The sequence below is a fragment of the Peromyscus maniculatus genome, chromosome 3, assembly GCF_049852395.1.
Source record: "Peromyscus maniculatus bairdii isolate BWxNUB_F1_BW_parent chromosome 3, HU_Pman_BW_mat_3.1, whole genome shotgun sequence".
Classification (NCBI taxonomy): Eukaryota; Metazoa; Chordata; class Mammalia; order Rodentia; family Cricetidae; genus Peromyscus; species Peromyscus maniculatus.
In genome coordinates this window covers 115,206,087-115,228,856 of record NC_134854.1, presented here as the reverse complement: position 1 = coordinate 115,228,856, position 22,770 = coordinate 115,206,087, and the positions used below count along the sequence as shown (strand labels likewise).

At 46.2% G+C, this 22,770-nt stretch overlaps 1 protein-coding gene and 1 long non-coding RNA gene across 15 annotated transcripts in view; one reads left to right on the top strand and one right to left on the bottom strand.

Moving 5' to 3' along the window:
- The window catches only part of LOC107399835 (uncharacterized), a 356,785-nt gene extending 346,916 nt beyond the window's left edge, over window positions 1–9,869 (bottom strand). For all 12 annotated transcript variants that reach the window (XR_013050028.1, XR_013050030.1, XR_013050031.1 and 9 more), the window contains exon 1: window positions 9,385–9,869. This is a non-coding gene — a long non-coding RNA (uncharacterized LOC107399835). The remainder of the gene's footprint in view (window positions 1–9,384) is intronic.
- Window positions 6,977–22,770, top strand: part of Adamts9 (ADAM metallopeptidase with thrombospondin type 1 motif 9) — a 167,950-nt gene continuing 152,156 nt past the window's right edge. For all 3 annotated transcript variants that reach the window (XM_042273682.2, XM_042273685.2, XM_006972558.4), the window contains exons 1-3: window positions 6,977–7,120; window positions 7,752–8,155; window positions 13,034–13,196. In XM_042273682.2, coding sequence (XP_042129616.1) covers window positions 7,006–7,120; window positions 7,752–8,155; window positions 13,034–13,196 — 682 coding nt within the window. In that variant the 5' untranslated portion in view covers window positions 6,977–7,005. The remainder of the gene's footprint in view (window positions 7,121–7,751; window positions 8,156–13,033; window positions 13,197–22,770) is intronic.

Here is a 22,770-nt window from a genome sequence, read left to right as displayed (position 1 = left end):
ATCAGTGAATTCAGGCCAGTATGGGCACACACACACACACACACACACCTGTACTCACATGTATACATACATAGACACACACACACATACAAACCCCAAATTTGGCAAAGGATGATGAGACTAGCAGCAAGGAACGTATGAGAAACGTTCAAAGCAATGGCACATAAACACACACTGTGGAGTGGAGAAGGCCCCTAAACTGAGGAGGATGATCATCGGGAGGTTAATTGACAAAGAAGCGCTAAGCTCCTAGTTCCCTCTGAGTCAGAAATCAAGACTGGCCCCTCCTAATCAGCAGGCAGGTTCCAGGGACACCACTGACTGGAAAGTGTAGAGACCTTGGCTTGGAGACAGGTCTTGAGCCAGCACAATCGAGTCATTTCCTGACACTCTCTAAGACGAGTGGCCATTATTCCTCCATCTTTAGGTCAGATAAAGGCTATGTAGTGTCCACAGGGGAGGTCTAACTCTTGCATGATGCACTGAGTAGACATGGAGTGCTCCCAGGTGTCTGGTGAGTCATGGTCTAGAAGTAATCACTAGAGGAGACTGGCCCTGAAGGTTTCTTATTCCAAAAAAAAAAAAAAAAAAAAAAAAATGAAATTCTGATGATTTTTATTAAAGCAGTACTTGCCTCCCCAGAATGGTGACATCACGAAAAACAAAAATCTACCTCAATGGTATAAAATTACATAAAATCTGTATGAGTACATATTTATAACCGCATTATTTTTAGATATTAAATGAAACAGTCCCTTTAAAAGCAAGAACCGAATTGGTGGCAACAGTTAACACATTTAAAAAATAAAGAAGTACCTACTCCGTATGTGACAATGTATCAGAGAAGATAGATTTGTGCTTTACATCCTTAAAGAAGCAGCAACAACCACTGGCATCCCAGCTGGGCCAGGGAAAGGTATGGACTCTGGGCATGCACATTCTGATCCAATTTCAGTGATCTGTCACGTGCCAGCTTCCAGGAGGGCGTCTGTCCAGTAACCATCTCTGTCAAGCATGCGCTTTCAGGAAACAGAGAACTCGGATCGGCACAAGTCACACTGATAACTAATCTAGCTTTAGTTTGCATGGTTTGGATCTAATCTAGAAGTCCAGCATTTCTGAATTCCATTTGTGGTTAAGCCCGAGCCCGATAGTCTCATTCCATGTGACACTAGAGGAAGCAGGAGAAGGATGGGAGCACCTGTGTATGAAGTCGCAAAGGAAGCAACTGTGGGATTCCTATTAGGAATTACCAGACACGTGGTGTCGTTAGAAGGACAAGGAAGCAAAGAGCACCTGGTGATTAACCAGGCGAAAGGTGGAACCAATGTTCTCGACCAGATGTGTGTTTTGAAGAGCTATCTCACAAACAGGACCAAGGACTTTTAGGGCAGTCACAACAGAAGCTTTTCCAAACATTAAATGCAGCAGTAGAAGGAAAAACAATGTTCTTCCACGTGGTATTTATCAGGTCGGGGAGAAAGGCTGAAGGACCTTGAACAATCAGGCAGAGAGAGGACTGTGTGTCAGTAGGCTGCACCCTATCACAGAAATCGCAAGCCTTGGAGCTGAGCCCAGCTCAGAGCACACACCTACTCGGCACTCTTAGCTCTGTGGTGCTCAGAAGTGCACCGCCCTTTGCTGTCCGATTCTCTGCTTAAGATAAGGACGATAAAAAAAAAACTACCAAGTTGCTCTAAGGACCAAGTAAATAGCACAAAGGGCTTAGCCACACACTGGAGCCCACCCAGAACTCAGGAGGCAGAGTCAACTTCAACTGCCAGGCCAGCCTGATCTCCATAGTGAGTTCCAGGTTACCCATCATCTAATCTTGTTGCTATTGAGGATACAAGAAGCTACTTAGCATGATACTTTGCTTGACGTCAGCAGCTGTAACACTAAAAAAATGTACACAAGTCATTTACCCACACGGCAGGCAAAGATGATGTAGTTCCTTTCTGGTTGCATCCTGCAAATAAGTGATTCCCAGGGCCAGAGAGATGGCTCACTGCTTAAGAGCACCAGGTGCTGTTGCAGAGGACCCAGGTTTCATTCTGAGCACCCACATGGCAGCTCACAATCCTCTGTAACTCCAGTCCCGGACATCTGATGCCCTCTTCTGGCCTCTCCAGGTATTGCACACTTGGTACACAGACACATACACAGGCTCAATGCATACATATATATGGATAGACATAGATATATACATATATATGTTTACAGATATATATACACACATGTATATATATATATATATGTGTGTGTGTGTGTTTGTGTATGTGTGTATATAGTCTCTCTCCTTCCTGTTGTTTTGATGGCATTTATTTCAGCAAATAGAATCATTTATGGTATGATCTCTTTTATTTCCATCTTCCAGGCAATCCACTGCCAGCATCACTCCTCAGGGACCCAATTTTTATGTAGAATCAGCCAAAGAAGGCCTCCACTTTAACCCACAGTAACATTCAATTCCAGTAAAAACTCAGAGAGGAAAGCTGGCTAAGAACTATCTCTCTGTTAACTCGAAATGACCCCAGAAAGCACTGAATCTTTCAGAGAACACGTTTGTGTGCACAGGGTTGAGGGATTTTAAAATCCACACTTCTGTTCCAGACTCAGATAATTTTAATAACCACTTTATATAGCCAACTTCCAAGGCCCTCCTCCCCTCGGTGTACATGTGTGTGTTGAAGGTGAAAGGTTGTATTCAATTATTCATTTATTCAGGACTTTTGAGCACACACTATGTGTGGGACTGTTGCAAGTTGTAAGGAAAAAGCTATGAAAATACGAGACAATTATTATTACTCACATTAGAAAAAGTTAGAGCTGAATGTTGTGGCCCGTGCCTCTAACTTCAGCTACTCTTAAAGAGGACACCAGATGATGTCAAGTTCAAAACCTGAGACCTGCCTGGGATACGACGGGAGTTCAAGACCATCTGAACTTCTTAACTGGAGCCTTGTTCCAAAGGAAAAAAGAAAAACATTTTTTCAGGACTGGGGATGTAAGTCAGTGGTCTAGCACTAACAGAATATGCCAGGTCTGCATTTAATGGTTTAATCCCCAGCACTGGGGAGAAGAGAGGAGAGGGGACAGGAAAGGAGAAGAGAAGGGGAGGAGAAGGAGGAATGGGAAATGGAACAGTTTTCCAGACAATACTCGTCACCTTCTCCAAATCTAGCTAGACTTATGATTAATCATTTGTTATATAATAATTATGGGTTTATTTTTATTTTCTGAGATAGAGTCTTACTATATATCCCTGACTGGCCTGGAACTCACTGTATAGAATCAACCTGTAAGTCATAATCCCTTTAGGGGGGCTTGAATGACCCTTTCACAGAGGTCACCTACGACCTTCAGAAAACACAGGTACTTACAATACGATTCATAACAGTAGCAAAATTACAGTTATGAAATAGCAACAAAAATAATTTTATAGTTGAGGGGCACCACAGCAAGAAGAATTGTATTAAACGGTCACAGCATCAGGGAGGTTGAGAACCACGGTATAGAGCAAGATGCTCTCAAATTCACAGAGATCTGCCTGCCTCTGCCTCCATAGTACTGGGTAGGATTCCAGGTGCATATACCACCATCTCAGCTTACATATAATAATTATGAAGTTAGACGAGACTTCCAAAATAATATAAATTATGTCACTTACTAGTCAAGGGTTCTTGTCCAAGAATGTCATTTTTAAAAAAAAAATTATTTGTTTTATGAATATGAGTGCTCTATCTGCATGTATGCCTCTACACCAGAAGAGGGTACCAGATCTCATCATACGTGGTTGTGAGCCACCATGTGGTTGCTGGGAATTGAACTTAGGATCTCTGGAAGAGCAGCCAGCACTCTTAACTGCTGAACCATCTCACCAGCCCCCAAGTACTTCAGGTTTTTTTTTTAATCTTGGTATTTTAATCTGTAAAAGGAAATAGCTAACACCACCTGCCTTGTAGGGATGTTTTAAAAATTAAATTAGATGTGGTAATTGACCATGGCCTGGCACATGGTAAATTTTCAATGAAAGAATTATTATTTAAGATTAACACCTGAACCAGCAAGCTCATTTATCTTCTTTTTCTCATAATTTGAAACATGTTTCTCTGTTGTGCTTTAAGATTTCTCTGTGGCCAGAAGTTCTGAGGCTGGCTAAGACATGGATATACAGATGAGTACTTCCCTGAAGATGAGAAATCCATAAGCCTGTGGTCCTGAGACCTCATGAGATCACAACAGGTACTTTCAAATCAGATTTTACAAAAATGACTGTGGTCTCAGAAACAGTATTTAAGGTGCAAACAGAATCCATTCTCTTTTTTTTTTGTAAGATTTATTCATTTATTTTATGTACATTGGGGTTTTGCCTGCATGCATCCATGTGAGGGTGCCAGCTTCCCTGGAGTTACAGACAGTTGTGAGCTGCCATGTGAGTGCTAGGACTCCAACCCAGGTCCTTTGTAAGAGCAGCCAGTGCTCTGAAAGGCTGAGCCCCCTAGAATCCATTCTTAACGTTTTAGAAAGAAACCAAAGGACTGAAGCTACACATGTGATTTTTAAGATTTTTTTTTTTATTTCTAATTATGTGTGCTGCAGAGGCGTTGGGGAAGCCGGGAGAGGGTGTCAGATCCCCTGAAATGAGTCACAAACAGTTGTAAGCAGCCATAGGTGGGTTCTAGGAACCCACCTCAGAACCTCTGTAAGAGCAGCAAGTGCTCCTTACCAAGGAGCGCTCCTTACCAAGGAGTGCTCCTTACCAAGCAGTCCTCTCTCCTGCCCCTCTTGGGGGGACGTCTGTGCTGTTAGCATCTCTTGATTGGGAGGTATTTGAATTAAAACAGAGGAACTGCCTGGTGGAAGACATTTTCAAAAGTGCTAGACCTGTGAGAACAGCAGAAATGCTATAAGCGCTCCAGTGGAGTCACTTCCTGATTTCTGGTTTGTTTGTTTGTTTGTTTGTTTGTTTGTTTGTTTGAACCTCAACTCCCAGAAGTGATGATTAAGCGGACTCTTTAGCATGTAATGAAAAGAAAGATGGCGTACTAGAAGAGAATCACTTCTGTGAGTTTTTTGAAGACTCAAGGTTGAAAGGCCATCCTTTAAAATTCCCCCTTTCTTTTGTTCTTTTATTTTGTAGTGAGATGGGGTCTCCTGTGTCGCTTAAGCTGGTCTAGAGTTCTCCAATTTCCTGCCTCAGCTTCCTGATGAGTGAGATTTCAAGTGCACATTTCGCAGGGACACCGGGTGCCTGGCCATTTCAGGGGTGTCTAACCAATTGGATTAGCAACATCTTTAGGAAACTGCAGCCCTGCCAAGTCACTTTTCCGCTATCATCAGAACTGTGTACGTCATTGTTTCCAGGATGGGTGGCACTCTCAGCACACTGCTTTCTGTTGGCACTTTGATATTCTCAGGTCTCAATGGCAGGCCAAGCAGCAGTGAACCCCAGTTCTAGGAAACTTTGGCAATTATAAATTTGTTAGTCATATCTGTTACTGAAATCGCCATTTCCTTCCCCTTGGAATTAGCACCTCCTCTCTTCCTGAGAGCCAAAGGGAAAAGGTGCTTTTGAACTATCCAGGATTTATCTTTATTTCTCTCCCCTCTCCCGGTCTTCCGTTCTCCCTCTGTATAGTTCTGACTTTCAAACGTGCACCCTCATAGGAAGGGAGGTGATAACTTGAAGTGTCTGCTTGGAGTCACTTCCCTGCTCCCATCCTCTCTACCACTAAAAGCAAGCGGAAGTGACTGACAAGTCCCTGGAGGGTCGAGTGTCCCCCGGGACCAACACCTTCTCGCCCTCCCCCTCAAATCTTGGGCAGCGTCGGGGGCTCCCAGACTGCACAGTAAACTTTTAACCTTTTGTGAGCATGGACCTACAGAAACCTGCAGAGGCTTCAGCCATGGCGACAGAAGTCCTGGGAAGACCCGGGTTTAAACTGCTGCGAAACTTTCAGGGAACTACGGATCTGAAACACACTGGAACCATAGGATTGAGATCCCTGACTCTAAAACTCTTAACTTGAGGCAATTAAATGGAGAGTGGAGCTCAGGTGACAAATCTGGTTCCTGGTGATCAAGTGTAGGATTGGGACTCTGGCGCTGGGCTACTTTCTCTCTAAGGAATCCCAAGTGGGGTGGTGGAGAGAGATGGGTACAGAATGAAGGGGACAGGCAGAAATGGGGTAATGGAGAAGGTACAGTAGAAAACAGGGCAGGGAGAGACCTTCGGAGAGGAGAGATCCTCACCAAAGCCTGGAGAGGGAGAGATTCCAAACGGGAGAGACCGAGGTAGTAGGAGAGGAGAGTCGGGGTGAATGGCAGAGCGCCACCGAGGAAAGAGAACTTTCTCTGCTTTCCCTCTCTAGCTGAGAGACTTTGAAAACCCCACCTCGGAGAGGTGACGCGGAGGGCCACTGATTGCTCGGGCGCTGCGGGGGCCTCTGGCCTCCGCCTCCAGCAGCTGGAGGGGCCTAAAGCGGCGATTCCTGGCACCGGCGGCCGAGGAGGGGACAGGATCTGCAAGGAGGCGGGCCGCCTGCCTCGTTTTCTCCTCCCCTCTCCTCCTCCTGGAGGCGTGCACCCAGGGTATTTGAGCGCCCGCGGGGGCCCCCGCCCCCTGGCCCCCCATTCAAGAAGCGGCTCGGCTAACTCGGCCAGCACAGGGCGCCCGGCGCGCCTCGGAGCGCACGTTCCGCGCCTTCTCCTGCCCGCTGGCTGGACATTATGCGGCCGAGCAACCGAGCCCCAGTCCTCCGCCTCCTTCTCCTCCTCCTGCGGCCCGAGCCGCTCAGCTCACGGCAGGCGGCAGCGTTGCTCAGCCGAGCGCAGACGGGACCCTCTCTGCAAGACCTCAGCGACTCCTAAAGTCAAAAAGTTGGCGGCAGGGCGCCGGGGTTCCGCGCGCTCTCCACTGTTTCTGCCTCGCGTCGCCGCCAGCCACCAAAGCCGGCAGGAGGGAGGGGGTGGGAGAAGCGGGGGGGAGGGGTGAGGAGCACCATGCAGTTAGTATCCTGGGCCACACTGCTAACGCTCCTGGTGCCGGACCTGGTTGAGATGAGGAGCCCTGACGCCGCGGCGGCCGTGCGCAAGGACAAGCTGCACCCGAGGCAAGGTAACGTGGCTCTGGACCCTCAAGGTCCCCCCCCTCCACCACCACCACACACACACACACACACACACACACACACACACACACACACACACACACTCCATCGCCACCTCCTCGAACACGCTCCGGGGCGGGTACCCCGCAGCAGAGGCCTCTCTCCTTTTCCTAGAAAGAATTACCTCCTGTTTTGGAGCCTCTCCCTTCTCTGGGTCATCCCTAGCCAACTACTAGGGAGGGAGGCACTGCAGGAATTTTAGGGCCACCCCCAGCTCTTTTTTGCCTGATTTTTACTCTCCTTATTCCCTGTCCCAAATCGATGCTACTTAGTAGCTGGGATCACCGGAGAGCGCACATTTTATTTTATTCAGGAATTTATCAGAACCTGTAATTATCTGATGTTTCTAGATTTGTTCATTGTCTGACTTCTAACGCTGTGTTCTCAGCGCCTCACTTAGTTGTTGGCTGTTACTATTACAGTAGGCGCTCGACAAATATTTGACCAGAGATGGAAGGTGAAAGAATTGACACGGAGGGACTGCAAAATAAGTCAGGACAAAGCCCCCCATCTTCTTTTTAAATTAAAACTTTCGCAGAAATGAATGATTAGCTCATTTGCCTCTGCTTCTCCCTGCAGTGAAATTATTAGAGACTCTGAGCGAATATGAGATCGCGTCTCCCATCCGAGTGAACACCCTCGGGGAACCTTTTCCCACGAACGTGCACTTCAAAAGAAGGCGACGAAGCATTAACTCTGCCTCTGACCCCTGGCCTGCCTTCGCCGCCTCCTCCTCGTCTTCCTCTACCTCTTCCCAGGCGCATTACCGCCTCTCAGCCTTCGGCCAGAAGTTTCTATTTAATCTCACCGCCCATACCGGATTTATCGCTCCACTGTTCACTGTCACCCTCTTTGGAGAGCCAGGGGTGAACCAGAGTAAGCTGTACTCCGAAGAGGAAATGGAACTTAGGCACTGTTTCTACAAAGGCCATGTCAATACCAAGTCCGAGCACACTGCGGTCATCAGCCTGTGCTCCGGAATGGTAAGTGGGCGCGTGCCCCTTTCCTCCTCCCCGCCTCCTCGTCTGCTTCTTTAAGACTTAATTGCACCCTAGTCTGAACCTACCGAGTCTATGTTCTGGCGTTAAATATCAACACTGGCTTACGTCCCGGGATTTGGTGGTCTACCGGTGGGGTGCGCTTACACTCGAGAAGAGAGTAGGCATCTGTCCCCAGAGGGTCGTGGATCTTTTGGAGCTGTCTTGGGGATGGATTGCGTTTGCTGTGCTTAGCCCAGCTCTGCAGAGTAGCTTGCACGTCGGCTTACAAACTCAGAGAAAGTTGCAGGGGTTGTAGTTTCTTGTAGCAAACTTGGCCGCCCTGGAGCGGAGCAGCTGAGCGCAGGGCGGACCTAACTCCTCGGCGCTTCCTGAGTCAGGAATGTAAACTGACAATCCCGGGACACCCCTTCTGGAATGCTGGGATATCTCTTGCAGTGAACGGGGGTACATAACCTAGTGTCCCTGCGTTCTTTCCTCTCAGAGCCTTTTATCACGTGCAAGGAATTTTGAAACTGAACCAGATTGACAGGGAAGCTGATCCTGTCCCGGGAAAGGAAGGGTGAGCCAAGTACTCTGAGAGCTGGGAGTGAGGGCGGAGCCTGTCTCTAAGGCTGTGTTTGGGAGTGGAAGGGAGGGGAGGAGGGGGTGGTGCACTGCAGTCCGACTCTGCACCCTGCTGGCGTGGTGGCTGGAGGCGCTAGAGTAGTGAGAGAGAGAGACTGGAGTGGTAGGTAGCCTTTAGAAGAGTCCCATTCTTCTGGAACCCGGGGCAGTTCCAAAGGACAGGAATAGTAATGTATGGCGCACGTTTCTCTAGGAAGGTTGCGTGCGACGGATACCACCCTGTGCTGCCAAGTGGGCACATAGTGGGAGATCCAAGTTGGTACCTCCACCCCCTGCTTCCTGACCCCTCCATTTACCCTAAATTGGAACTAACAAGGCATCCGCCCCCATTTCGTAAGACAATTAAGAGTGTCATACAATCCTGGACCCAACTAGGGTGGTCCTTCTCTTCCCCAAGCGACGTGCGTTTCTACCACGCGCGTATGACGCAGAAAGTTTCCCGCGGCTCGTTCTCCTAGCTCACTGCACCGCGCATTACGCACAATTGGCTATTAAAAGTCTGTGCCCCTGGTGCACTTACTCTCTCCCCTTGGCACACACACACACACACCCTCCTCCTCTTTCTAAGTGGGGGCTTGGGTACTCACTCGAACGCTAGGTTGCCACATTCGCTGGCTGGTTCTTGCGTCCAGGTCTGGAGGTTACATCCTTCTAAGCCTTCCAAAAACAGGATCCCGGCGGGAACTCTGCACTCCAGAAGACAGGGAGGAGGGGAGGTCTAGCCTGCTGGGATGCAGGGAAGGGGATGAGCCCCCTTACCCACCAGCTAAGCTCTCGGAAGCCTGGCGCCCAAAGTGCCTGGTTGAGATTGATTGGGGGTAGGCGGAGACCGCTGTTTGGCAAGGGGAGGGGATGCTGCGTTGAGTCATCACGAACTCAAACCTGGGCCTGGGCACTAGAATGGCTGCGATTTTTGAGAGGTTATCGCCTAGGTAGGTTAAAAAAGCCTTGAAGCGGATCCCAGAGAACCAGCGCACCCCCGATTTAAAGCTAGGGACCCCTAGTTCCTGGTTCTTAGATAGGGCTGCTGTGTACTTCGTTGGTAAACAGTCTTTACTCCTCCTCTTTCCCCGCCTACACACCGGTGGAATCCGAGTGGCCCCAGCAGTTGTATAAATATTTTTCTGCGTAGGACTTTAATTTCCATTGGTGGTTTTACATGGTAACACAGTGCACGTGGTCTCCTTGAGAACTGAGAATCGGGGCTTCTTCTGAAAGGACTCCCTGGACTCTCCTAGCCCCATTTACAATGCGTGTAATTGGCAAGGTGCCTTTTCTGGGGGGGGGGGGAGGCTACCTATATTTTTTAAATGCGTGAACTAGGTTTTTGTACCTGTGGCCACTAATCTATCTCTAAGCTGTACTGCCCACTAAGCTCTTCCGACCTTGTTTGTCTCCTGGAATTTTTATTTCCTCCCAAGGCTCATCTTGATCATTTCTGCAGCAGTCCCTACATGATGATGTTCCTGGCTGCCTAAGAAGGCTTCCAGGAAACTTGCCCTCTTTAGAGTGATCCAAAACTAGGCACCCACCACACACTCCCCAGACGCGCCAGTTCCGTTTTTCTGAATGCCATCTCATACATTGCTCTCCTTTGCTGAGGGGATGTCTGGACTTCAGTCCCTGCCTCTCTTCCTCTCCGTAGGACCACCGTCTGAGGAACCCCTCCATCTACCCTCTTCCCTCCCAGCCATGTTTCTCAATCCCTGCCACACACCAGTAGCAGGTTAGTAACTGGGCCACAAGAACTCATTGACACCAGTGTTCACATAGCCTACCCATCTCCTCATATTCTAGTGAACAGTACCAAATTCCACAGCTGTTCTTTAAGATCCTAACATTACATCACCTCACCCGTAGCCCAATGTCCAATTTCGTCTTAGTTTCATCTTCTGAAATTCCCTATTTCACGTAGTCAGCTTTATGCTTTCTCTCAACTCTCTTTTAATTTCCTGTGTTCAGTACTTATATTGCCCACCGTGTGTGTGTGTGTGTGTGTGTGTGTGTGTGTGTGTGTGTGTGTGTTGCTAACAATTGAACTCTGGGTCTTGTATTTGCCAGCAAGAGAGCTACATTTCTGTGTCAACATTTTTTTCTTTTAAAACATTGTTTCATTTCTACTTCCTCACAGGACTCCATAGTTTTCCATGTGGTTTCAGCCCTCTGCTCCAAAATCACAGACACTGTCTCTCTTCAGATGTTCACTGCGCATGTGTTCTCCTCTTCTGTCCTAGGCATTTGCACCAACACCTATCCATTCCACTCACATGCTACAGTATATAGACAGTACATGGTGTGTATATATACATAATTATGTACACATATGTAAACAAATGGTCACCTCAGCCAACACAAGATAAGTTGGGTCCCAGTGGTTATTTCTGAACCAACAACAAAATTCATCTTGTCTCCATATTATTACCCTTTATTGAGCTTTTGCTGCAGGCTCTGTGGTACAATGACCTCAGAGCTACCCATTTTGCCGGTAAGAATGCCTGGGCCTTCAGAACAATCATCTTGCCCCAGGCCTCATGCTGATAGGTGATCATGTTGTCATTTCACCTCAGCCTTTCTTATCCATACTCTTAACCATAGGCCAGAGGCCCAGTTCCCACTCCTCAGGAAAATGACTGGATTCGTTTTTTTGAAGACACTGATGTGAAGTCAGGATTGTGAGTTCAAGAACTGCCGTGAACACTAAGCTGCTCTGTACCACTGAAGGGCAACTTAGGACACAACACTACCTTTCTGTGCCCCGTGGGTTCCGTTCACTAGTCCTGCCTCCCATAGACCTGCCTTGCCCCGTGCTGAGAAAACACCAGTTACGTACTGACCGCAGACAGAGGTGCTTTGGTGAGCACGAATGTGCTAACTTGCTGCTTCTCCGGTGATCTGTCAATCTGTCAGACTACACAAAAACTGACTTCTGCCTGAGTCTAAGAGCTTGAGTCACGAGGGGAGCTGCTTTAAAAAGTCGAGTTCTAGACGTCACACCCAGAAATTCTGAATCTGTAACTATAGAGCGGCATCCCAAATTTCATCAGAAAAAAAAAAGAAAAATTCTCCCAGGCTGTCTTGATCCCCCTTGGTTTTGAAAAGGCAGTGCCTTAGCCTGGCACCTTTTCTTGTATAAGAACCATGGGAGTGTCTTAAAATTCGGATTCTCCAACTGATCGCAGAGATTTGGGCGCAGTGCAGCAAATGTGAGGCAGAGGTCTTGGCTCTCTAACCGGATCTGGAGGATGCTGGTGCAGGTCACCCCGGCATCTCTTCAGGGGTGATCTTTTTTCCTGTGTCCAGGAAATGAGAGAAGGTTTCTGGTTGTTTTCAGTGTGGGGAGAGAGAAAAACTTGGTGTCTCCTCTGAGACGGGGCCCATTGGGCGCTTTCAATGTTCATATGACATTGAATGGTTCAAGCTTGAGGCATTGTGCATCATTTGCAAAACTTGTAGATACGTGAAGAGGGAAGGGAGGGAGATGGCCTTTTTCAAGGTGTCCATAGTACTTGGCAAGAGCAAACTGACCTAAAACTAATGAGCTACACCAAAACCCACTGATCACTTCAAAGCCTTAGAAGGTTCTTGCACTGGGCTACGTGCATGGCGGGTGTTATCCTATTTAACCTTCACAGGTTAACTTGAAGAAGGAACTTTATCTCCAACAGACCAAATGTGAAAGCTCAGACCAGCAAGGAAAGTTGCTCAAGGAGGATAGGTGTGGTGCTGGGAGCGCACATGACAGGGTGTTAACAACACTGCCTCTCGGGATATCACTCTGCCTTGGCAAAGGGAACCAGAAGAGACCGTGTCAGGGTTACAGGCAACACCACCTTGAAGGCACGGTGGCTTTCCTGTACCTGGTGAATGTGAAAGGAGAAAGTTTGGGCCAGCCAGCTTGTCCCTCTGCTATGCTCTGGTGTCCGTGGATTTCCAGGCAGCCTGAGCACTCCACCGTTTGAGCCTGCTGGAGGAAGAATAAGAGAGCTGGAACTTAAGCACCAAGGAAAAGCTGGGCTTGGATAGCAGGTGTAACACATCATCAAGTAAAGAATTAGCTTCCAATATGGCAGAGAGTGAAGATAAGCCACAGCTGCTCCAGGGTACCTCAGCCCTCTCAGGGAGGGGCCGAGCAAACCACTCCTGCTCCTACCTGGGATTACCTCATTCTTTGTGTTGTGTTCTTGTCCCTCCCATTGGCTGAGCTGTGTTCAATCAACCTCTCCTCTCTCTGCACAGATGGGCACATTCCGGTCCCACGATGGAGATTATTTCATTGAACCACTGCTGTCTGTGGATGAGCAAGAGGATGAAGAGGAACAGAACAAACCCCACATTATTTATAGGCGCAGTACCCCTCAGAGGGAGTCCTCAGCAGGAAGGCGTGCCTGTGGCACCTCAGGTATTTGCTTCTTGCTTAACTACAGATGCTGTGTGGACAAGGGTTCATTGCCACGCTGCAGGAACGTAGCAGCTTTTCTGCTGCTTGCTGACCACCACCATGTACAATATGGTTTATTCAGTTCTCCGGTAAGGTAGGTACAGCCCCTTGTATAGACAGAAACTACGGAAGGGGTTAGTAGTTAGTAGTACGGATTAATATCCAAGGTTGCATAGCTAAGAATGTACAGTGAGCCTTGGAAATGAGAAAGCAATAACTCGATTCCATCTGGAGGCAAAGCTGCCTCTTCTGGGGTTGATGCTTAGAACAAGGCTGGAGTCTGAACCTGTAACTCCAGTGAGCAGTTGTTGGTATTTTCTTGATGTCGTCTATTCATTTGGTTTCACTTTTGTTTTGTGTCACATTTATAAGATAAGCATACTGCACAGGGTTTTTTTGTTGTTGTTGTTGTTTGTTAATTGTATAATAGAATTCACAAAGCCTGCTGTGTGTTTATTGGTTTGGCTCATGTCCTGTGGTGTTAGGAAACCCAGAAATGGATCTGTAAGCTTCCTTCTAGGTTTCAGTCCCAACAGTACATTGTAAGCCCGCTGTTGGATTTCACTGCATTCTGGGCGGATCGTCACAGGTTTTTGGCTGATCTATGGGTCCATCCTTAGGGATGCATTTTCGTGGGTACCTGAGGAAACTGATGCTTGTCTGTGGCCTTCAGCCTGCAGCCTTGTAGCACCCCTCACTGACCTCTAGGCCTGGCTACTGTCCACCTGCCGGCAGCTTACCCCTGAGTAACATCTTGTGTTTTTAAAATTTCATTGACCACTGGCTTATGGAACTATTTTTTTCTTTCTTCATAAAAAACTGCATCAACAAAGTAGCTATTCAGTTTTCTGGTATCTTCTACAAGACTAAGACTTTAAATGCTCCCCCAAGGAGCTGTCAGTATCCTCTTCTATGTGTGTCCGGATTTTTCACAGGGATGGTGTCTCATGTCTTCATCCCTGTTAGAGGTATTATTTCTAAAGCAAATCCTGAAAGATAATGACAACTACTTATAATCTGAAAGTAATCAACAGCAAGAGTATAGAACTATAGGTCTTTGGGCTTATTGCATCCATTTTTGTGTTCTCACCCTCAGAGCAAGGTGGGATGTAGCTGAAATCACTGTTACTTAGTCTTTCTAAAGGAATGAAGAAGCCAGATGTGGTGGCACACACCTGGAGGATCACGAGTTCAAGGCTAGCCTGGGCTACTTTGTGCCTGGTCTATGTATTGAGACTTTGTCTACAAAGGAAAAAGGCAAAAAGAAGAGTCCAAAAGTTGGCATTGGGTAGTTATCCTCAGAAACACTAGTCCTAGGAGCTGGAGTAGTGGTGAGCCTGCCAGCTGCCAACTAGTTTAATAGTTAGGACATTTGTCTTAGTTTTATTTTTAGGCTTATTTTAATTTCTCAAATATGAATTAGTAAGTACATATTTTAAATATGGGATAGAAAGGAAATACATGATTCTCTCCTTCTGTCTTATTAATGTGTTAAAAAGACATGGACATGGTACTAGTGTTTAATGCACTGAACACTTAATTTATGTTCTGATATTCTTCTCACTAATTAAAACAAAGAAACCAACCAACCCATGCCTCTCAGGCAAATGGGATGGAGTCATATTGTCAGTTTTAGTAAGTGTCCAAGCAACTGGGATATTCAGGTAAATTCAAGTGTCATTGCTAACATTGAATTTAAGGCATTAGTCATTCCCTGACACATGCGGCTCATACCTTTGGGACTTCATTTTCTAATGGCAGTTTTTCCTGGTCTTTCCTAGTAGGGCAGTAGAGTATTTGAAGGATCTTCAGTTGACACGTCTAATTCAACACTTTAGTTGCAGATGGAAGAGGAAATCGGAGGGCAGGGTGTGGAGTTAGTTGCTTTTATTTCAGGAACAATACACCACATATTTAACACCTGTTGGAACATTTCCTTGCCTGAGTCTGGGGGTGGCCTCTGGAAGCCTCACACAGAGTACATGTCACACTTCAGTTACTAGATTGTGGGATTCTCAGGAGGACAGGCTACTCTGTCTATTGCACTGCTGTGTACAGATGGGATGCAGGTTTTGTTTCTGATTCTTGATGCAGGTCTCATTTTCAGAAAAGAGTCTGAGATACTGTATTCAAAAAATGTGTGAAGGAGTCTAATGTGCTGGAAGCCAAGGACTTCCAAAGGAAGGTGGAGCTTTGTATGCATTTTTATTCACTGAGCCATCAAGTACTTACTGAGCAACTCTTCCATGTCATGATGAGAAAACTAGAAGCTATCCCCATTCTATTGCATATGACCTGAATCACATTATAGACTATCAACTAAAAATAACGTGAACTCGCCTCGCCGAGGTGTGCTCAGAACTGAGCATGAAATAATGAAGGTCCCGCGACAGGGGTTAGCAGATGGTAGCATTCACAGCATGGAAGATGAAAAAGAAACGAAAAGAAAGGTCATGAAAACAGGGAAGATAGCATCATGGTAAGGGGAGGGAAACTGGGAACACCAAACCAGATGTACAGTGTGTTTACTGCAAAGCTACAAGCTTTGTTTTGAGGTCATTGTATATGTACAGTGACTGCTTGGATGTACCTCCATGTTTTGTCCTTTTGTTCTGTTTCCAAGGCCATCAGGATGCATAATGGAAAGTAGTAGGGTGTTGCCTTCCTGTGGCATGCCTTTGTGAGAGCAGAGACAGGTTTACTGAGCTCGCTGTCCACCTGACCTTTATCCCAGGGGTCTCTGTGGCAGGCTGGGGGAACCCTCAGAAAGGGCATTGCTTTCGTGAGTCATTTCCACTGCATGATTCCAGGTAAAAGCACATCCTGTTCTCTCTCTCTCTCTCTCTCTCTCTCTCTCTCTCTCTCTCTCTCTCTCTCATGTGTGTGTGTGTGTGTGTGTGTGTGTGTGTGTGTGTGTGTGTGTGTGTTTATGTGTAGGTTTGGGGTGTGCACATGTGTGTGCAAATGCATGTGAAGGCTAGAAGCTAACTTCAGGTGTTTTCCCCCATTGCTCTCCTTATTTCTTCAAGATGGGGTCTTGTTCATCACCATCGTGGGGAGGACATATTATCCCTGGTAACAATTGAGAAAAAGCCTAGATCAGAGAAGTTGAGCAACTTTCCAAAGTCACACTGATGGTAGGAAATGGGCTGACACTTCCATTTCTTCTATACTTGGAGCCTGATTTGTCTGAAAACACAAATAGAAGCTGCGTTCTAGAAATTCTTTTTCCTCCCCACTTCAGTGAGACAGGTTGTTCCTTTATAGCCTAACCTCGCCTTGAGCCTCTGTTCCTCCTCCCCCAGCACCCCATGGCTGAGATTGCAGGTGGGCACCGTCATACCCAGCTAGCAAATCCTTTTTGATTTCAATTTGCAGAGCATCTTCTTTGGTTTGCATCTAATGTCCAATTTTCAAGCAAGTTTCCTATAGCTTATGTTGACTACGCATCCTACATGGTTCCAAGTCTTTACAAGGATTATATGGGGTTTTGTTTGTCTTTCATTTTTATTCCTGTATGTTAATTATACATAGTGGGTATTGTTATGTAATACAGTGATATTCATCCCCCACTTACCCTCTGTTGTCCCCCACTCTCCTGCTGATCCCTTTCCTTTTCCCAACTAGTCCCTCTTCTACGTCCAGGCCCCAGAACTCTGTTTTGCAATGACCCAGTGAGTTTTATTAGGGTTGCTTACAGAGGGTGAAGGAAGGGTGGTTTACAGGAGATTGAGCACCTTATCAGTGGGTCTACCATTGAAGTAAATGTTTCTCCTTCAACCCTACCAACCATTAACTGAGTACACCCCCCCCCCCCAGGCAGAGGTGGGGCCTTGTGAGCTACTCCTGTGGATTACATGTTTTAATTCTTCAAACAACTTCTGTTTGTTGGTGAGAAAACTGAAACACAGGACTTCACAGAGTAGAGCTGTCCAGGGCCACAACACTCATAAGCATTGCATTTCCCCTAAGCCTTAGGTCTGGTCTAGTGAGAAGACTTCAAGGCCTGCTCCTTTGTGGATTCAAGGGAAGGGCATTCATAGGAATTACAGTTCTTGGACAGACTGTGACTTGCCTGCCTAGAGTCTGGTTTGATTTGAGGGGCTCTGTGCTCCAACTTCTCACCGACACTAATGACACCCAGTGGATTTGTGACTCCAGCATGCCCCTGTTGGAGTGTCTGCTTGTTACAGATTAACTTCCAGGATCCCAGCACAATTTAGCAGCAATCCACTGATTAGATTAGCAGCCCTCTGAGCTGGGCCCCAAAGCAGTGAGAGTTGGCACTCAGGATTCCCCCGGGGGACTTTCTATGAACAACTCCAAGGCCAGTGTCTGGGTGAATGGTAGTCCCTGGTGGGCTAATCAGTGTCTTGGGCTGGAGCCAAACTCACTCTCCATTGGTGCACATTTCTGCAGCCCCCTTTCTGCTCTGTCTCTTACCCTGTGAAACAGGAACAGGCAACTTCTAATGCACGGGCACCCTCAGATCACTGTGCAGATCTCCAGATAAGTCACTGCGCAGTAGTACAATGGGGGACTTTGGATGGAGGAATGAATGATGTCTTCTTTTATTTGTTCTCACAGGATCATTATCTAGCCCAGGCTGGACTCCAATTTGATCTTTCACTCTTAGACCCCAAAGTCTAAGATTGTAGGTGTGCCCTACCATGTCTGGCTCCATTTTGTTGCTCTTAAAAATTATTATGAACATATTCAAGTGTATGTAAATAGAGGGGATGGCAAAATGACCACCATGAGCACGCCATCTACATTTAATAGAGACCAAGAATTTCAACATTTACTTCATGCTTGTTTGCTTTTTGCTGGAGTGTTTTAGAGCAGGCTCAAGATACATGACTTTGCATCTCTAAATACCCCAATATGGAAAACGAAGGTTATTTTTCTACGTAACTGAAATACATTCACTGTGGTGAGCAAAATCAATACTGGTTCTTCCACACCTGACCAGCACCTACATTAAGCTGTTCCTACTTGTCTCTCAATTCCTTTCCTTGTTTCTCAATTTCCTTGCTTAGACTGTGATCTCAACCAAGTCTGCACATTGTGTGGAGCTGTTTCTCTTCATTAGCGGTCATGGTGATATTGTACAATTGCCATGTTATTTAGATTTGCTCCACCTGGCCCATTTTCCCCCCAGCCACTTATTCTAGCCTGTGTTTCACCCTGACCAGTTTGCTGCTATAATAATTTGAAGATGGAAGTAGCCCTCAACCCCAGAGCGGGTACCACACAGAGCCTCCGACAGCCCCTTTTCTGGGAGGAATTTAGTGAAGCACAAAAGGCAGTGTGGTTGGGCATTTGTGTTGTTGTTGTTCATAAGGGTGTGGCACACATGTAAGTAAGTGTATGCGGACTCACCTGTGTGCAGGTACGGATGTGCATATGTGCTCTTGTGTATAAAAGCCTGGGGTTTGTGTCAGGTGTCTTCCTCAATTACTCTCCACTTCATTTATGGAGGCAGGATTGCTTGCTAAGACATGGAGCTCACCAACTCTGTTCATCCAATCTAGCTAACAAGCTTGCCCTGGGGATCTCAGCCTCCCAAATGCTGGGCTTACAGAGAGGTGTCCATGCCCATTCAGCATCTACATGGGTTTTAGGGATCGGAGCTGTGTCCGCACACTCATGCGGTGAGACCTTTACCTGCTGAGCCCTCTCCCCAGCATCAGGCTGTTTTGTGCTTTGCTTACTTCGGTGTCTCTTGTTGGCGTTTTTTCTACTGAGGGAAACATTCTCAGTTCACAGCGTCTCTTCTCACTGTCTTCTTTGCCATTCTGGAAAGTCCCTCACCTGTGATTTCCCAGAAGAAATGTAAAGTGGCGAAATAGGTTTGGACCTGAGGACATGGTTTTCTCACCTGTCTTAGGGCACTGTGGGTTTCTGAACCCAGGAATAGCAAGGGGGGGGGGCGCGTGTGCCTCCCTCACTGTTGCCAGTCTCAGGTGTCCCCTGTCTCCTGCCTATCAGGATCTTTGGCATTCCTGTTGTTCTTCAAAAACTGCTCTCTGCTGCTAAGGGGCCAGGTCATGCATCTGCTTGCCAATGTTGTCATCCTCCTAGAAGCTACCTGAAATGGGTGTGGATGCACATTTTTCTGCAGAAGGACCCCGAGAATTGGCAGAGGGCTATCTGCTGACAGGAGCAGAGCCCTTGGGAGTAAATGTGAAGATCCTTCCTTCAGCCCTTTCCCAGGATGGGTTATTTCCAAAGAGAGGCATTGTAGCGTCTCTTAGATCTCTTTATATGAGGGAATAAGACCATTGGCCTGATGAAAGGCTATTTATCATACCATGGAGATTTAAAATTCACAACTTCGTATCTACTGAGTTTTGGTTCTTTATGTTAATCTGACTGTTTCAGAGTTGATATTGTAGTCATTCCTTGATGAATCATTTGTGGGTGAATTTTTCTCATGTGTCTTTTTTTAATGTTTGGACCAGATGTCTGCATGAACACTCTGTGTAAATGCAAATCCCTAATAAATAGGAAGTACCACAGAGAGGGAGGAGGAAAGTCTGAGTCTGGTGTGTACTGGGGCTGGTAGATTTTACCAGATAGCAGCCCCAAGTGAAAGCTGTGTTGGGGTGGGTCTTCCTTCTTCGTTGGTTACCTAATCTCATGTGATATTAGAATAGATGCAGTTGGTGTCTGGAAAGGGTTCAAGCTGATTTCGATGTGGCCTTAGAATTTTTCTGCTCTGAATTTTAAAGAACTTTTTATTTTCCTCTAGAGTTTCCTAGTGTTCATATTTCTATTTTATATTAAGGTATAACTTACATGCTCTAAGATTTGTCTTCTTAGCACACAGTTCTGTGAATCTGGGCAAATAGTATCATGTCATAATATTAGTATCACTGTTTCCAACATATTGTATAAACAGGATCAGCAAGTTCACTGCATTTGAGATTCATCCACAATCCACACTGCTGTCTTTACCAGTGTTAATCTAAGTCAGTCGTCCGTTTTATGATGCGTACTATTCCATTTTATGGATATAATGTTCATCCATGTTGATGGACATTGGTTTTATTTCTATTGCGAATAAACCCATTCTAAACATTCGAGTACAGATCTTTGTATGAATATAGCTTTTACTTCAGTTGTATGAATGCCTTGGAGAGGCTGGCTTATATGATATTTATATACTTTGTAAGAAACTACCAGTTTACAAAACCATGTTATTTTGCAGTAGAATGTGAAAGTCTGTTTTATGGGTCCTTATGAGGACTTGCTATTTTGTGTATTTAAAATTTTTTTTTTTAGCAGTTCTAGCGGGACAGAATAGAGTGTCTGTGAAGTTTCAGTTTGCATTCCCTCGTGACTGCTGATAGTGAGCCTCTGTGCTTGGGGTTATTCGCCTTCATGTGTCTTTGGTGAAATAACTTCATACACTTTGTCCAGTTTTTAAAAACGAGAATGCTTTCTCCCCATTATTGAAGTTTGAGAGATCCTTATATATTCTGGATATGAGCACCTTCTCAGACATGGCCTTTGTGATTACCATCATGGCCTTCATGATTACCATCTCCTGGGCCGAGGCTTGTCTCTTCAGAAAGTTCCATCATTTGCAGACACACACTTCACAGGCAGCGTCTCACTTCCACTGGCCAAGCTTCACGTGCTGTAGAGTCCACACTCTCGTGGACCTCCATGGCAGCAAACGTGAGGGGCTTGTCATGACATAGGTGTGGAGAAACGGAATAGGAGAGGCGTATGTAGGGCGGGTTAGTCACCAGCATTCTCCACAACAGGATAGGGGTGTTGATGATTTTATTTCTGGTTGGTATCCAGCAGTATGGCTTTCAGCGTTTAGCCACTGTGCCATGTGCTAGGAATGTGAGCGAAGTCAGCTGCAGACCTAAGAATACCAGGATGCTGTGCTGTACCTATGAACAGGTGTGCCCACGAGAAGAGCAAAGGAGCCAGAGGAGCCGAGAGACAGACAGGGGAAGAGGACTTGGCCGTGGGAGTGAGCCCCTCCCCACCACATGCTCTTTGGGCAGGAAGGGAAACAAACATGTAACTCCATTATTCCTGGAGGTTCCCACTCTCTGATCTGCAGAGAATTTAAGGCTGCTTCCAAAGGGTCTTTATTTGCACACCACTGCCTCTCATTCAAGCTGACTACTAATCATCACATTTGGTGCTCCCCTCTTATAACATGTCAGAATATATGCAAATAGAAGTGATTTTCAAAAACTATCATATATGTTAGCAGGTAAAAGTCAACAACAAACTAACAAACAAACAAAAACCCTCCATTACCAGTGAGTAATGGAGACAAATTCGCCATACCTCCTTCAATATATTTTAACATTAGCTAAAAACCATCTCTTTTATGGTGGTCTCTACTTTGCAATTACTCCGTCCTATCTTGCTGGTGGTTGTTTTCATCCATATATTCTCTGTGAGTCTTATTTTTGTTACTATGATGAAATGGCTGTGTGTGGGTTGCATATAAAGAAATAGGTTATAACTTGGGAAGCCATTCGTTAGGCCTTTGGTGAAGGCACAACAGAAATCAGCATGATGACAGAAGAGAAAGTGGGAGGCAGAGATGACGTCACCAGACAAGAAGCTATAGGGCAGTTCAAGGCTTAGGGTTGCTCTTGTGAGAATTGGTTTAGATTCAGCAAAAAAGTAATTCCTTTTGAGTGACCTAAGGACCTTAAACATCCTCCCACCTCAAGACTAACCAAGTCTCTAACACATGATGTCAAGTACATGCAATTCATGAAACTGTCTCTAACACATGGCGTCAAAGTACACGCAGTTCATAAAGCTGTCTCTGAGATTGACGGTAGCCAAGAAATGCTCTTGGGTTTTACTCACCTGAGGCAAAGGACTTCATTTGTTTATCGCTGTCCACTTTTTCCTAACATAATGAACTTCTACTTCCTTTCTCTGTGCTGAGAGGATCAAGGGCCTGAGCTAAGATGAATGGCAGCTTTAGGTCTACAACACAGCCTCAGTTTTCAGACCTGTATCCTTTCTGGGGTATGACACAAGGGAGAAGCACTTGTGGTTAATGCCCAGAAAAGGGATGTTTAAAGGAAGAGGAAAAAACAAGGTTCGGATCTGAGTGCGAGGATAATTAAGAATGAACTTGTGGGGTTGTTCAGGCAGCTGGCTCAAACCTACAGAGAAAAGTTTTTCATCCTCTAGTTCATTTAAGGGATTAGATTGTCCCTGCAAGAGCTGAAAAGATACAAAAATGTAACTTAAGAACAGCAAAATGGGGGCTGGGTGTTGGAGAGAGGGCTTGGTCAGTGAGTGCTGGCCACACAACATTGTGTTAGCGAGCTCAGATCCCCAGCACTCACACTCAGCAGCTTGTGTCTGGAAGCTCTGCATTGCGGGAAGGAGACAAATTGGTGAACTCCAGGTTCAGTGAGAAAATGAGAGAGAGAAGAGATCAGATGTTGACCTCTGGCCTCAACACATATGAAAACATATGTACACATGTAGCCTCATACACACACACACACACACACACACACACACACACACA